The sequence below is a fragment of the Copadichromis virginalis genome, linkage group LG19 (genome assembly GCF_057382275.1).
Source record: "Copadichromis virginalis isolate Kocher_CV1m ecotype Utaka linkage group LG19, C_Virginalis_male_GT1.1, whole genome shotgun sequence".
NCBI lineage: Eukaryota > Metazoa > Chordata > Actinopteri > Cichliformes > Cichlidae > Copadichromis > Copadichromis virginalis.
The window spans coordinates 28,247,365-28,262,596 of NC_140636.1; the positions used below are offsets into that span (position 1 = coordinate 28,247,365).

A 15,232-nucleotide genomic window follows, 5' to 3' on the forward strand; every position below is an offset into this window, starting at 1 on the left:
ATAACCTGTTGAGTATTGCAGCATCGACAGCGATCAACTCGAAGGAAAATGACGACGGAGGCAAAAATGTCCTTAATATTTTGGGAACTTTATTCCTCATTAACACGCGGCAAAACTTTTCTCATGGGTGCCATTTTCGTTGTGGTATACTTTTTTTTTCTTAGGGGCGTGATGACGCAGCATCCGTGCTCTTACAATGAAACAGTGCCTCCTTGTGGTGGCAACTAAAATACTGTCTCTGTTAAACCACAGTAACCATAATGCAGTTAAACACTGTACAACATGAGTACACACAATGAATATCTTAACAGAAACACGTGTCTTATGACTCCAGAATACCTACTTTATACCTTAACCCAGAGTGCCCTGCACTCAGGAGACAGGAAATAAGAAAGACGTTTCATGGCTCCACACTTGACTGAGTTCCACTGATGTTACTCCACATCCAGCAACACATGGTTCTCCATCAGGCCTTTTAACTAACCCAGGCACAAGCAGCTGTGCAGCTGACCTGTTCCATCAACCTGCCTGAGGTATGATGTAACAATAAAAATAAAATGCTCTGGTGCATGACAGTGAATTAATTTCCGGTCTGTGTTTTTGCCTGCAGGGTTGTGGACTGTGCTAACCTCTTCATTTTAATTAATTTATTGATGTTTAAATCACCAAGTTCCGGCTGTTTTAAGTCAACATATATAGTTTGCCTGCTTGATTGTTTTCTTCAATCTGGTCATCATATGTTAACCCTAACATTTATTCAGCTGTGAAAACACTTTGCTGTTAGTGCACAAATCATGAATGGCAGATAACTTGAAATAGTGACTGACCTACAAATGGAGCTTTTTTGAAGCTTCTGTTGCTGATACAGGCTCAGCCAATGAAATCTGAGCTGTACTTTATGCAGAATGAAGTAGATGAATATATAAAAGTATCATGACAGAGATTCTATCAGTCAAAGAAACCATCTTTTAAAAGAAGAGAAATAATGGGGAAAACCTAAGGTATGTCAAATTACACCAGAAATGGACTGAAACTCAGTGACGACAGGTCTTTTGGAGCAATGACTCCAAACATGTGAAATGTTTGGTTTAAATCCTTTTAAGTACGTAGAGGAGATCAGGGAAGGGAACAACAGTGAGTGTTTGCAGACATTTGTAGAAGGTTGATCTGATATCGTCGTGTTGGTGTTGTTCCAGGATCAACGTTGCAAGTGACCAATCAGAATGTTGTGACGTCATACTTTTGCGACTTCGGGAAAAACCGGCGTAAAACAAAAAACTGTACTTAAGCTGCGTGAAACCGCCTCTGTCCACCGATCAACGGACCCTGACCCTAATCGTAACCCTTTCATAAACAGTAAGCAGAATTGATATTGTCCTTGCAACATTGGAATTTCATAAATGCACGAATGGCTTGGCGCGCAAAGGAATAACGTCACAACAATGTGATTGGTCACTTGCAATGTTGAACCTGGAACAACATTTTCATGATGGTCTGGGAACAACACCAACACGAGGATATCAGATCATCCTTTGTAGAACACAGTGGAGACTTCTCAAGGTTTGGAGTTGCATTTCAGCCAGTGGTGTTGGACATTTTGTCAAAATTGATGAAATTCTGAACAAAGGAAAGTACCATCAGATTCTAATCCACAATGAAATGCCATCTGGAAAGTATGTGATTGGAAATATATTTTTTCAGCATGATAATGATCCCAAATACACTGCCAGTGCACTAAGATAGTGTTTCTCTGTGTGTTTTTCTATCAGTCTTGGACTGACCCCTCCCCGAGAGCCAGGACTTTAAACATTATTAAATCAGTGTGGGATCATCTTGACAGATATGGAACAAAAGGCAGCCAACATCCAAAGAGCTTTGAATGTCCTTCAAGAAGCCTGGAGACTACTTAAAAAAATTGCAAGTGAGTTCAAGCTGTTTAAAGAATAGAGGTGGTCATACCAAATATTGACTTTCAATCTTATTAGAATTGTACAAACTCTTTTTTTGCCTTATATACTGTATTTATATAAATGTTTGAGGGGAAATGAGGAGGGGATTAATACTTTAGCACAGAGCTGTATGTGTTGGTTGTGTGTGGGACACCCATAGAATGGTATTAGTATAATGATGATGCCACAGTCTGAATAGATTTTTTTTAATAAAGTACTGATAGTAACAAAAATCAAATGTTTTAGAAAAAAATAACAAAACATCACAATGATCTTCTCTCAGTAGAAAACAGATTTAAAATAGGTGACTAAGCACTACATTTCTCTTCAGGGGATCCACTTGTTCCCTCTATGGTAGTCCCATGTCAGGATGTTCTACTGTTCTTGCTCATCTGCGCTCTCTCCATCGCTGTCGCTGTCTCTACCAGGATGCTCTGGCATCTTAGCATGGCCGTCAGTATCCTTGTTTCCTTCCTTCTCGCCGGCGTCCTCCGAGTTTGGCTCTGTGCTCGCCGTTCCTTCTGGGTTTTCCTGCTCCATGGGGGTTTCCTCCTGTGGCTCCTTAGATGTAGCAGTGGTCGACAAAGCGCCAGCATCTTTTTGGGTCTGTTTTGGAGGCAGAGCCAGTTCTTGCTGTTGCTGCTGAGAAGCCAAAAGAAAAGGGAAATGTTCAAAACACAAAGGAAAATATTTCCACTTTTTTTGGCATTATATTGTCAAATATACTCAGCTAACTGATTATAAAGAGCACACGGCCAAAACTGATGTAATCTTATACAAAAACCCTGCAAGGAGTCCATCCTTTGCAATTTTCTTTAAGTCCTTTTTGCAGAGCCTGTCAGTCTACCACAATGCCACTGAACACCACTATGAACAGCAGCCTCTAAAACGTCTATTACATTACACACGCCTACGCATATGAAGGAAAAAATAAACATCACTATCTTCATGGATTTACTGCAGCACTCAAAATGCATTAGTTGGATTTAGGTGTTCGTAACAGCGTGGCAAATAAGTGTTTGACATATAGGTGTATCTACAGGAACATATTCTTTGTTGAGGGTATTTTAATAGAGATAGCTTTATAATAAAATGTCTCTTCCTTTTAAGTACACATGTTTTTAGTATCTACTATTATTTCTCTCTAAATGATGATAAATGTATGTTGAAAAACTACATTGTTCTGTGTAGCCCGTTCCTTCTCTACATTTCTTACATCTGACCTATTTACTGTACTCCATTAAAAGTTAAAGATTAAAAATACAAAAATGGCAGCTGGGGACAGGCGCTGACAGCTGCCAGGAAAGTTGATGACATCTGTAAGCGTGTCAACGCAGGATGGTTGCCAGTTTTTAAACTGCCTCAGGTGTATCACAGAAGAAACTTTTATGATATCGCAGTATCATAAACATAGTAGGTGTGCTGCTGGTTGATTTATATGGCTCCTTTCACACAGTCCACTTTGTGGTCTTTACCTGTCTGTACTGCTGGGAGGTCTGGATCATGTGCATGTACATATTATACACCAGGTTGGCCATTTCCGGCATGTTCTTCACAATTTGGTCAGGCTGTCCAGAAGTATCTCGCTGAAAGGTAGAAACAAAAGAAGTTTGATTTCAGCCCAGGATGCGATCAGAGAGGAATTATAATGAAGAACTTTTATCGGTCTTGCTAGGGATCACTCTTTCAGGCACACGGACTTGGTTAAGTATTGATCCGAGGTAAAATGTGCAGGGAAATTACAATTCAGCAGCCCACTGCTACCCGCTGGTTATTTCAAACAAATTTCCCTCTCCAGTGATCACTGCTCATGTATTACCAAAGAAGTCGGGGATGCAGAGTTTTTAATTTGATAATATTAGTATGCAGACAGAGTCTTGCAGGCTAAACTGAAGACTGAGGCAAGCAGAATATTCAATCTGCTTGGTGGATGCCTCTTAAATACAGGGGAGATGCCCACAGAGGCCCTGGGGGCATCATGTCAAAGTATACTACTCCACAGTTTAACTTTGTGTGCTTTCACTGCAGTAAAACCTTCATTAAAAACACTGGGGGAGAGAATATGATAACTGCATATGATTATAGATCGAATATGTATGTTTCCATATGAAGCTTTAGGCAGCTTTGTTTTTTTTATAGCAGCTTCTGAGTTAGCCCCGTTAAATAGCCCGTGACACTTCCAGTTGAGTGTTGCTTGACAAAGTCTGACTTTTAATCTACATGTGCGTGTAAGCAGCGGGGGTTTACTGACTCTAGATAGATGGGCTAAGCAGGGGCCACATGTGTGTGCCCGAAAGAACTGTCCCCCATGGGGATGAACACTCTAGTGTCAGAGAGGCTATTGGGTATTTTAGACATCACTGTTGCCAAACACGCCTGTCAGTGAGACACTGTGACCAGACAATGGTCGTTTCATGCTGGTCAGTCGGTGGTTTTGTCTTCTGACCTTTGAGGTTAATTATAGCCATAACTGTGTTTCTCATCTTTGCAGCTGGTCTGCAGAATGCTCTTACCAGACTGGGTAAAGCTGCAGTAAGAAGTGGGACCAGTGAGGACCAATATTCTGAGTGGAATGAAGATTTCACTCTGAATATAAAAAGGGGGGAATTAGACCGAGCCAGTGGGCTGTAGCGGCAATGACGTGGTGGGATGGTGAAGACGGCACGAATTTTATGGAAATAGGCACTGGCCTGAACCGTGGGAAAGAAGCTCAGTTCTTATCAGCATATCTCCCACTTGAATATCTCATAATGGGGCAGATCTAATATGGTAGGTTTTATGAGATCAGCATGAGCATGGGTATGACTGCTTACAGGCTGTTCCTGGTTGTAGTACTCGTGTGGTCTAATGTGTAGCTGCAGTGGTCTGGCAGTGAGCTGGTTGAAGGCAGGAGTCAATTCGAAGCAGTTCTGAAACAGTGACACTCGGGCAAAGATGTACAGGCCCAGTCTGGCTCTTGACATGGCTACCACCAGACGCCTCACATCCCTGTGGAGAGACAGAAAAAAGGATTGACTTGAGGTGGTGGTAAAATGTGTGAAACTGTAAAGAGGAGAAGAGATCCTGCGTAGGGGCAAAAAACAAAAACTGAAGTGAAGAGATCACAGTGAAAGAACCGAGTAATGGTTGAAGGGGAAGAGAAGAAAAGGCACCGTAATGTACGAGGAAAGAGGTTTAGTGAAGGATAAGCGGCACTACTTAAGTGGGAAAAATACTGAGGATAAGAGAGAAATACAGAAATGGAAGACAAAGGGCATGGATAAGCACTGCAGGCAAGGAGTCAGAGAGGTAGGAGAGCACGGGAAAGGGTAGGTGGAATAGGTTACTTTTTTATGCCATCAAGTAGTATTAAGAGATTAAGGACAAAGGCAGTCGTTTCTCTGAGCTTTCTCTGGCTTGCTGTACTAGCCAAAATACTTGTCTCTTTGCTCCCCTGCAAAAACACTGCTCGTAGTACACATCCCACTATACTATACATTAGCATTCTATACAAAACACACATACATGAGGAGAGGGAGAAGATTTGGACAACTGTAAACACCACAGAATGAGTCATTTACAAGGGGTTTCCCTTTGAACCTATTGAATCCTTATATTGTCTCAGTTATCTGCACAGTTAAATTTGCTTATAAAAAAAAAACATGTAACTATTTAACTGACCTGTAAGTCTGTGGTGTGAGATTAAACATTGGTGAAAGCATTTGAGGAAGAAGCTGTTTTTACTCAAACAGCTCTGGCAAAAGTCTTTATTTTGATGCTGATGAATAAGACACACAGCCATGTTTTTCTATATAGCCTACTCTTAAGTATAGCCAAAAATATGAAATGTGGAGTCCACCTGAGCACTTCATGAGATTAAGAGGATTAATCTTTGCAATATGCATGATGAGTTCTGTGAATATGACAAAAAGGCTTATGGGAGCCATTGTGCAGGGTACGAGTGAGTAAACGTGAGCAGCCTATAGATTAATGTGAAAATTACTGCACATTTCAGGCAAAAATGGGGGCACAGTACAAAATGAAACATTTCCACAGAGACAAACTACCGCTGCCTAGACCAATGAGCACAGACATGTGGAGCAGATGAACCAATCATGAAGCACGATAGCCTGTGGACATGGCACTACGGAGAGACGCCCACCTGGACTGTGCTGTGACATGACATGTGTGTTCGTGCATGTCAGAGCATCTCTGAATTTGTGCTGCCCTGTCAAAGTGTGTGCTCCTGCATGTGAGCGTGCCCGTGTGTATCACGGGAATGCTTCCCCTGTCAAAGCGAGGGTCAGCTCATCATATGGTCAGCTGCATCCCCTGTGGTTGTCACGGCTGCGGATTGCCATGAGGAGAGGGGCAGGGGAGAGAGGGGGAGGAGGATTGTGAGGTAAAAGCCAGTGGTACACCGCAGTGATCCCATTATAAGAAAAACACAATGAACAGCACTAGGAGCTCCTATGAAGCACTGCTCTCTCAACCACTTAGCTGACCATTCACAAGCTGTCAGGGAAGCCAACATATGAATGACCATTATGAAAAACTATAGCAACAGACATAACTAGACATTTTCTGTTATATTTTACATTAATGGTTTATTCTGACTGACTCATGGTGGTTGATTTCTTATTCACATCCCTCACAGTTAACAATACATATTAACAATTAAAAAAGCAAATCTGAAATTTGATGCAGCCCGACAGAATAATCACAAAAAGGTTGATTCAAACATTCTTATATGAAATAACCACAAACATTATCAGTGACTGACAGCTTGGTTTTCAGGGCCTTGAAGCTCAGTGTTACCAAAAGTCTTATTCAAGGAGAATAGAAGCTCTAGAACTATTGTACGCTCCCTGCACTGAAAAACTGCTACACTGAGAATGTGTAAAAGGTGGAATGTAATATCGAGTCAAAGACAAGATCAAATGAATGATACAGAGAGGAGAGCAGGCACTGCCAGCAAGATAAAGCACCCTTCTCTGTAGTCAGCTGCAGTTTCTCATTTTCAGCTACATCAATTAATCGCTCCATCTGTGAGATGAAGAAAGAACAAAATAGAGTTTTTAAGTGTTTTCTGTGCTAGCTAAATGGCCACGGTGATGGGTGGGGTGCACAGAGCTACAAAGGGAATGGCTTATAATTTGCACTCGGGTTCCAATTTGCAGACTGTCCAATTCTCTGATAAAGCTGTGAGCAGTGCAACTGCAACAGCAGCTACTATTCATCACAGCCAGCGGCCGGCATGTCAAGTAGAAGTGCTGTGGATCATATGCCTGGTATAAAACCCTTGGTTGTTGGAATCTCACAGCAGCACAGAAGTGAAAGATCATTTGACTACAAATTAATTCAGTGACATGGGGCAAAGAGGCCATAGCCAAATGAACAGAAAGCAGAGAGAAAACAAAACAAAGCTGCCAATGAAAGAAGACGCCATGAAGAGGCGTGTCGCAGAGCAGTGATTATCCATCATACTGACTGCTTTACAGTTTGCCTTCAGAACTGAGCTCTTTGTTAGTTATTGTCAACCTAATCATCAGAGCACAATTATTTCTCTTAATTGGAACAAAAACTACAGTCAGCTCCATAGATGTGTCCTTAAGCACCTTTATCCTCCCTGCATCATAATTAAGCTCATACTTACCTCAAAACTGCAACACTGTTATTTCCCTCAGCAAACTTTATTCAGTAGTTACACATGACAAAAAGAGAAAGCCTCCTGAGAGCAGCTGTCTCACGAGAATTAAGTGCCAGCTTTTCTGCAGTGTTATTTCCCTGGAGGATGTTTATCTTAGGTGTATTTCATATTACACAAGTATTTTAAAGCAGAATAGCTGCTGAGAGCTGAAGGCTATTTTGGATCAGATACTTTTTTTCCTGCTTGGCATGCAAAGAAGTAATTACCTCAGGTGTCCCACAGCTTTGGTGCGGACCAGGGAGAGGATGATGTAGTTGTTCTGCTGACCCTGGAACCTGTCCACTGTCGTAATCTGTACAGACACAAACATATTTATTATTCAACAACACGACACACAAATGCACATAAATATCAAAGATATGCTAACTAAGCTCCGGCAGCGGATACGCTTTGCAAAGTAAATGAGTGTTTGCATTTTAGGTAGGTGGAGGGATTTAGCTGAAATGTTTAAAAACATGAGCGAGACTGCTTTCCGTCTTAAATTCTTTTTCTTTGCCTTTTCTTTCTTTTTTGAGGGTGAACGTTAAGAGATGGCAAGGTACTTTCTTGTTGCTGCCGTTATCGCTGTGGGCCACACGGGCAGCCAGCAGGGTTAATACGGCTTAAAGGGCATTTGCCACCAGCAGCCTCTTACCTGGTCTCCTGGGAATCAGGGCCACTTGGGAGGGGGAGGGGGGACTACTTGACTGCATCAGAGATTATTTCAAGGAGACAGAAAATGTAGAAGTGGCTTTCTCTGTGGAATTTTTTTTTTCTAAGCAAAAGGGAACCCGTGTCAGCCAATTTGCTTTTATACCCCAGTAATCCTGTCTTGCTGAGAAGTGTACTTATTCAACTACATAAAGAACTGTGCTGTGTTTTGACTTTGTCAGTCATGTTACTTTATGTAATAAAGCTATCATAAAGCATGTGCACTTCAAACTCGATACAAGGACTGGTCTTGATGAGATGCAAGAATGTGAAAACTTTCATACTGTACTACCTACACTGAGTGTGCACAGCCTTGACAGTGTTGGAGAGTGTATACATGGAATATGCTCCAACTTCATAAGCTCTTTCATGATCATATAGCCTTCACTCGGTGTCTATTTTTAGTGGTGTTTCCGAGTTGGACTAGAAATATCTTAGGGATGTAAATCTGAGTCCAAAATCACATTACACAGTGTCTACACTGTGTAAACAGCATGTGTGTAACTATAGACTGAAAAGTTGATGTCAATGCAAATAGTGTGATAGCTGGGTGCTCCTGTTGTTTTTGGTTAGAAGTTACATGGAGATGTTACTGGTTAATGCTTGGTTAAAGTATGCTGCTCTGGAAAAAAGCTGCAATGTTTAAAGATTATTCCGGAAAAATATTAAGTAGAATTATAATAACAGAGCTAAATTATTTTAATCAACTACTAATAATTGAGTGATTATGCCTTGGCTAGAAATAATTCCTTCCATCCCCATTGTGTATATATCCATCCATCCATCCATCCATCCATATAAATAATTGTTAAATCAATAACCGATTTAAATCTGATAGCACAGTATTAGAATGATCAAGGAAAAACACATCAGAGCTGGAGTGTCCCCTATCTTGCAAATGGTAACAGAACCAAATAAAAATTGAGTTTAAAAGCCAAGTTACTAAGTCCTTTTTTTAAAGTACTGCACAAAAATGCTTCTGTATAGTTACATACGACACATGCTAAAAAAAACTCATAGCCAGGCAGAAAGAAGTTGGCCTGTCGTTTATAGTTTCGCTTTTTAAAATGGATCAATAGGACATCAGCTTCCATTGAGGAGCCATACAGGCCCAGAACTACAGCATTCAGTAACTAGCCATGCTAAATAAATCATCCTGTGGTTGTGGTTACCACCTATTATTAAATGCAACCCTCAGTGAACCTCTCCAAAACTCCTTTTGGATAAGAGGAAGGGAATGTGGGGAGACTGTGTGTGTGTGTGTTAATGTGTAAAATCAAAAGCGATGGGACTAATGAGGTATTTATTTACGTCTCCCTGTTGCTATGTAGAACAGGTGCAAGGCCAGAGGCAACAATATGTTGCTTTTACAATAGCAGGAGATATCGTTGGCCGTATGCTCAAATTACACATCCATGGTATGCATGCACGTACTGACACATGAGAAACGGTGAATCTTGGTTTGCAGTAGAGCTGGGCGATATGAGATTTTTTCATATCACGATATGTTTTTTTCATTTCAGGCGATAACGATATCTATCACGATATAAGCCAAATAACTATATTTGTAAGATTTAAATGTGCCGTTGCTCACAAGTAAAATGTGAAATAATCAGCAGCTTGTTTTTATTTAAATATTTATTTCCCATAATAAGTTCAACAGGGTAGATGTACTTAAGGAACATGAGACTTTTTCAGATAAATAAAGGCAAATATTGCAAACTACACAAAAGGCAGCCGCTAAAGCGTTTAAGTTTCAAAATAGAACAAACGAAACAGACTAAATTGTCAATTCCACTTAGAAACAAAATATTAATTCTAAAAATAAATCTTAGTTTGTTTTACAGAAGAACAGACAAAACTGACTAACTTTTGTCAATATCAAATAAACTGAGAACTAAAAGGAAATTCTCAATCTCTCCTTGTTGTATAGCTGAGCTTTTCAAACAGTTTTAACAGTTACTTTAGTCTGACAAAAGCCGAATGACGAATTAGCGCTTCCAGTCAGAGACTGAGGCTACGTCCACACGTACACGGGTATTTTTGAAAACGGAGATTTTCCGTTTTCGTTTTAAAAAATAATCCCGTCCACACATAAAGGCAGAAATGAAGGAAAACGCTGCTATGAACATGCCAAAGCAGCAGGTGGCGCTAGATTCCTAACCGTGCCGAAATGTTGGCCAATCAGAAGTCTAGAAGCCTCGGTGGGAAAAAGTAAACAAAGCTGCGGCATAGAAGCAGAACCGAGTCGTAAGTGTGGAGGGACAGTAACTGTGTGTATATGTAAGCATTTAAACACTGCAGAGAGTACAATTAACAGTAACAGTATTGTAGAAATTCATTTCACCGAAACAATAACGCGGCGCACAGTGTGACGCATGCACCAGTTTATTGTATTTCCAGACTTGCTTTCGGCACAATTTACAGTGCGCGCTACTCTGTTTTTTGTCAGACTTGAAATAGCCGAAATACCTTCACACTACGGAACTTCTATGGCTCTTCCGTTCGACAATCTCTCCGGCATTGGAACCATCATCTGTTTTCTCTTCGGTCACGCTCGGTTGATTTTTCTAGTCGGCACACTCATTTCCTCCATTACCCGCTGGCTGCTTCCCAAACAAACACACGTGCGGCTTGGCACTTGTGCTGTACGTAACAAGTCACGCGACGTGACGCTGCGGCTGTGATTGGTTCGGCTCTGCGCTACTTAATTTGGATTGGCTGACCTTTAAAAAAAAAAAAAAAGAAGACAAGAGCGGCGAGGTCTATCGCGATAGCTTAATTTCTCTATCGAGTAAAAGTTATATCGCGATACATATCGTTATCGTTCTATCGCCCAGCTCTAGTTTGCAGCAAATGTGGTTCTTTAGAGAGGGAGTTATTCTTAGCCTACAGAAAGTGATAACAAAGCCCGGGTCGAAATTCTCCCCGAGGTATAGCATTCTGCATGGTGTTTAGTTATTTATGAGAAATCTTCCAGGGAGAGAATTACAGAGGTCGTGTCATTGTAGCACATGCATGTCCGAGGACATAAGGAAATACACACAGCGAATACACTGTGAGATACACAAACAGCTATTGCACTGCCAAATGTTTTCTTCCAACATGCCTTCTTCTTATGGAGACAATAGCACACTATTAGATGATGATCAACCACTGATCTCTCCCATCTTATTTTCTGTTACTCTGTCTTACTTATGGTAATTACTGCTGGGAATGTGCACAAGTCAGACCTCTGGATTATTCAATTTTTCACAAGAGGAATGGCAGGGATGCCAGAGTTAACAGCTTTGTATTGCTTGTGTGTTCGAGTCTACATGTGTCTCAGGATTTCAGACCTGTCTAAGAAAAAACCCCAACAAAAAATATGACGCTAGGAAATGTTAAGACACCTTTTCTACACATTTCATGTTGTCAAAGAGGCTAGTACTGTTGCTCTCAGTATATGAAAGCTGTGTGTTTTTGGTCAAGGCGAAGAGTTAGACAACTGCAGAGGGTCATTCAGAATAAGGACTGAAACCTTAAATAGGTACTTTGTCACTCTGCATTCATCTCTTCTTGATCCAGTTGATGTATCTTCTTACTAACGAAATAGTCAAACTCTAACAGTCAGACTTCCAGCACTTCTTCATCAAAGAAAAGAGAACCAAATGGATATTTTCTGTAAAACTCAGGAAAATAAATAAAAAGTGTTTGCGCACATGCTGTATTTACGCACACTGTTGTTTGGGATTTGGTAAAAACCTTGAGCAAGCATGTTTGACGCTGGCACTGTGACTTCCCATATGGAAAAGATATATATAAATCTTATAAAGTTTGTATCTGTCTTGTGTGAAACTTGTATGAAAAGCATATAAGTGTGAAAACAGATATAAGATCCCTTGAAAAATTATATAATGAAACTTGTATATTTCTGATACTTACTTAAACAATGTATGAAAGTAATGCGAAAGTGGCCACTTTCATGAGTAAATCATGTAAGCCTTACATGATTTACTCATGAAAGTGGCCACTTTCATGAGTAATCACATAGACAGTGGGGCAAAAAAGTAATACTTATTTTCCACCCTGATTTACGAATAAATTCTTTACAAATCCTACCATGTGGATTCATGGATTTTTTTTCCACATTCTGTCTCTCACAGTTGAAGTGTACCTCTGGTGCAAATTACTGACCTCTGTCATCATTTTAAGTGGGGGAACTTGCACAATTGGTGGCTGACTAAATACTTTTTTGCCCCACTGTAAGTTTTTACTATTTCTTTTCCGTATGGGTTGTGCTAACTGGCCTTCCTCTGCTTTTCTTTCTAATTAAAGTTATAACAGTAAAGTAAGCTGGATGTTGACATTTGCGCCATTTTACCCTTTGTGACACACTGTCAGACACACTGTGGACACAGTGCTCAGCGCCATGACCTTTCAGCTGCTCAGCATTTTTTCCCACAAGAGCCCATCTTTCTATTTCATCCCTCTCTGTCTCTGGCCATCTTTCATCTCAGCAAATCTAACAACCTGTCACTCCTGTCACTTTATTACTAGGCATGCATACTGACTAAGGCCATGAGCACAATGAATGATGCTTTATGTCTTGACATTGCAGGACATTTCACATGGCTAAGCAAAATCTCTGGCTAGCTGTCAGTGCAGGGAATGTACTTCAAAACAAAACAACAAGGTAGGGTTGCACAGCAAAAAATACAGACACAACAGTATGGAATGAGTAAAGACTGAATCACAGTGGACGCTATAACAAACCACTATTCTAACCTCCAAATTGCTATCATACTTGGAAGAACCTGCTTCCTGTCTGCCTGCTTTTGGACAAAAACGGCCTATGTATATTTTTGATTCACTTTTTATGTACTCAGCAGGAACAGATGAGTAATGAGTAGACAGTAAACTTTACAAAATACTGTGTGATAAACAAAAAGATTCAAGTTACATACTATTTAAATTTTCTAGGCATTTGTGGGAAATAAAAATACATGTCTTCTAAAATAGAGATTGGATGGACCTGGATTATTGCTCTGAGAGCCACCTCACTTTAACACTCCTGCTGTTAAAGAAATACCAAAGAATATGCACAACTAAACTAAACCGATCGCAATATTACTGAAGGCGTGCTGCTGCTGACCCTATGCTACCTGACATAACAATGCTCTATATAACTGTTGATATGCCATTTTCACTCCACTCTTACTGGAATGCCGAAAGAGTCTGTGACATTGTTAAGTGTGTGAAAACCCTAAAAGAACAGAGACCAAAGAAAGGTGAGACAATGTGTGTAGCGGGAAAAAATGAAGCGCGAGGAAAGCATAACCTGAGGCTAGTGAGTAAAAGCATTTAGCAGTACAAACAGAAAGTGGATGGGAAACTGTGCCGGCGGGTTGCTGACTTAACACATTGTAAAGAAAGGAAAAGAGGAGAGACGAGAAGTTCGGGGGAATAATATAGGCTAGAAAAAAACAACCTAACTGTATCCCTCAGGGATGAACAGACTCTCCCTGTATTCACAGTCAGTCAAACAAATGTTGCAAATACTTGCACACCTCTAATTTGCTTTACCTGTTACCACTCTGTCTTTTACCCACCGTGAAAAACTGAGATTCACTAAAATTCAAATAGTATTTTAAGTTATACACGGATAAACTCCAGTTCAAATATAAAACTCTTCTTAAAATGAACAGACAAACAATACAGTTTTCACATTAATGTTAATGAGTGACAAACACTTAAGGAAATCCCTCCAAGATGCTTGGAGAGCTGTGAATATCTTTCCCAGTGCAATGGAGGATAAGAGGTTGGTGCAATAACTGCAGCTGGCATCCGGAGGTGTGAAAAAACTATCCATGCCATGTGTGATACGTGTTTCCAACACGCTAGTCGTAGCCCTACACATATATAGGTTATATATAAGTTTGACTGAATACTCGCAAAACCCAGTACTTGCTACAAAACCTGTCCAATAATCCAGTGTGTTTATTTAATCACCTCTTGCTTGTGCTTTGATAACATGACACATAAAAGACTGCTGCTTCTTAATTGGTTTGTTTCAAATGGTGCTTACCTTGTGGGGCTGACCAAACACTGGATTTCCAGCACAGCGTTGGTTGATGACATCTCTGATCAGGTGTTTTTGTCCATTGTAGGTGGTGAGGATGCTGATGCGCTCAGCTGGGTAGCCCAACAGACGCATGTACATGTATAGAGCCACAGAATACTCTGCCTCTGCCAGGTTCTTAACAGAGAGAGAGCGAAAGCTTGGTCAGAATAACATTATATTACTGAAATAAACAACCATTGCTGCCCAACCTCTGGGGCTGAAAAATGAAACTTGTGCTAAAGTGGTACATATTGCAGTCCCTCAAACTGCCACTTATAGCTGGCTCCAGAAGAAACTCAGTCCCTAATGAATTCCATGTTAAAGGAGGTTTTGATAACCTCAGACCACCATATTTTATAATGACACCAGGGACTATTGAGTAAATTGCAGCCTCTTGGTCACACACACACAACACATGCCTGCACACCATTTGCTTGCATCAGCCGAAAAAGTGATGATACATAAATAAGCCTGTCCTGCACTGTTGTAAACTACTGTGCATCATGTGTTTTGCACATCATTATGAGACCAGTATATAAGCTGAGTATTAGTATAATGACAACAAATTTTACTTTGACAGGAAATAGCTGTCAGCACCAGAAACATGTTGTGTAACTAAGTTACAGTGAAATGGCCTACTGCTTGTTCATCATAGAAGGGAATGTTATTCATACATATTGAAGTATATATAACATAGTGAAGCAGGCAAGATACATTTAACAAGCTAGTGTTTGGCTGCAAATTTGCTATGTTGCACAAATGTGGTGAAGTTTAGCTAAAACAAAATTGGCAGCTTAAGTA

General features: G+C 40.4%; 1 protein-coding gene across 2 annotated transcripts in view; it reads right to left on the minus strand.

Annotated features, from left to right (window-relative positions):
• Nucleotides 1–2,139: 2,139 nt before the first annotated feature.
• The window catches only part of aqr (aquarius intron-binding spliceosomal factor), a 48,558-nt gene continuing 35,465 nt past the window's right edge, over nt 2,140–15,232 (minus strand). Inside the window, exons 32-36 of one of the 2 annotated variants that reach the window (XM_085441019.1) lie at nt 14,396–14,566; nt 7,845–7,930; nt 4,763–4,937; nt 3,425–3,535; nt 2,140–2,588 (exon numbers count right to left, since the gene is read on the minus strand). In XM_085441019.1, coding sequence (XP_085297145.1) covers nt 2,325–2,588; nt 3,425–3,535; nt 4,763–4,937; nt 7,845–7,930; nt 14,396–14,566 — 807 coding nt within the window. In that variant the 3' untranslated portion in view covers nt 2,140–2,324. Of the gene's footprint in view, nt 2,592–3,424; nt 3,536–4,762; nt 4,938–7,844; nt 7,931–14,395; nt 14,567–15,232 lie in introns of both variants that reach the window. The other variant, XM_085441018.1, reaches the window with a different exon arrangement.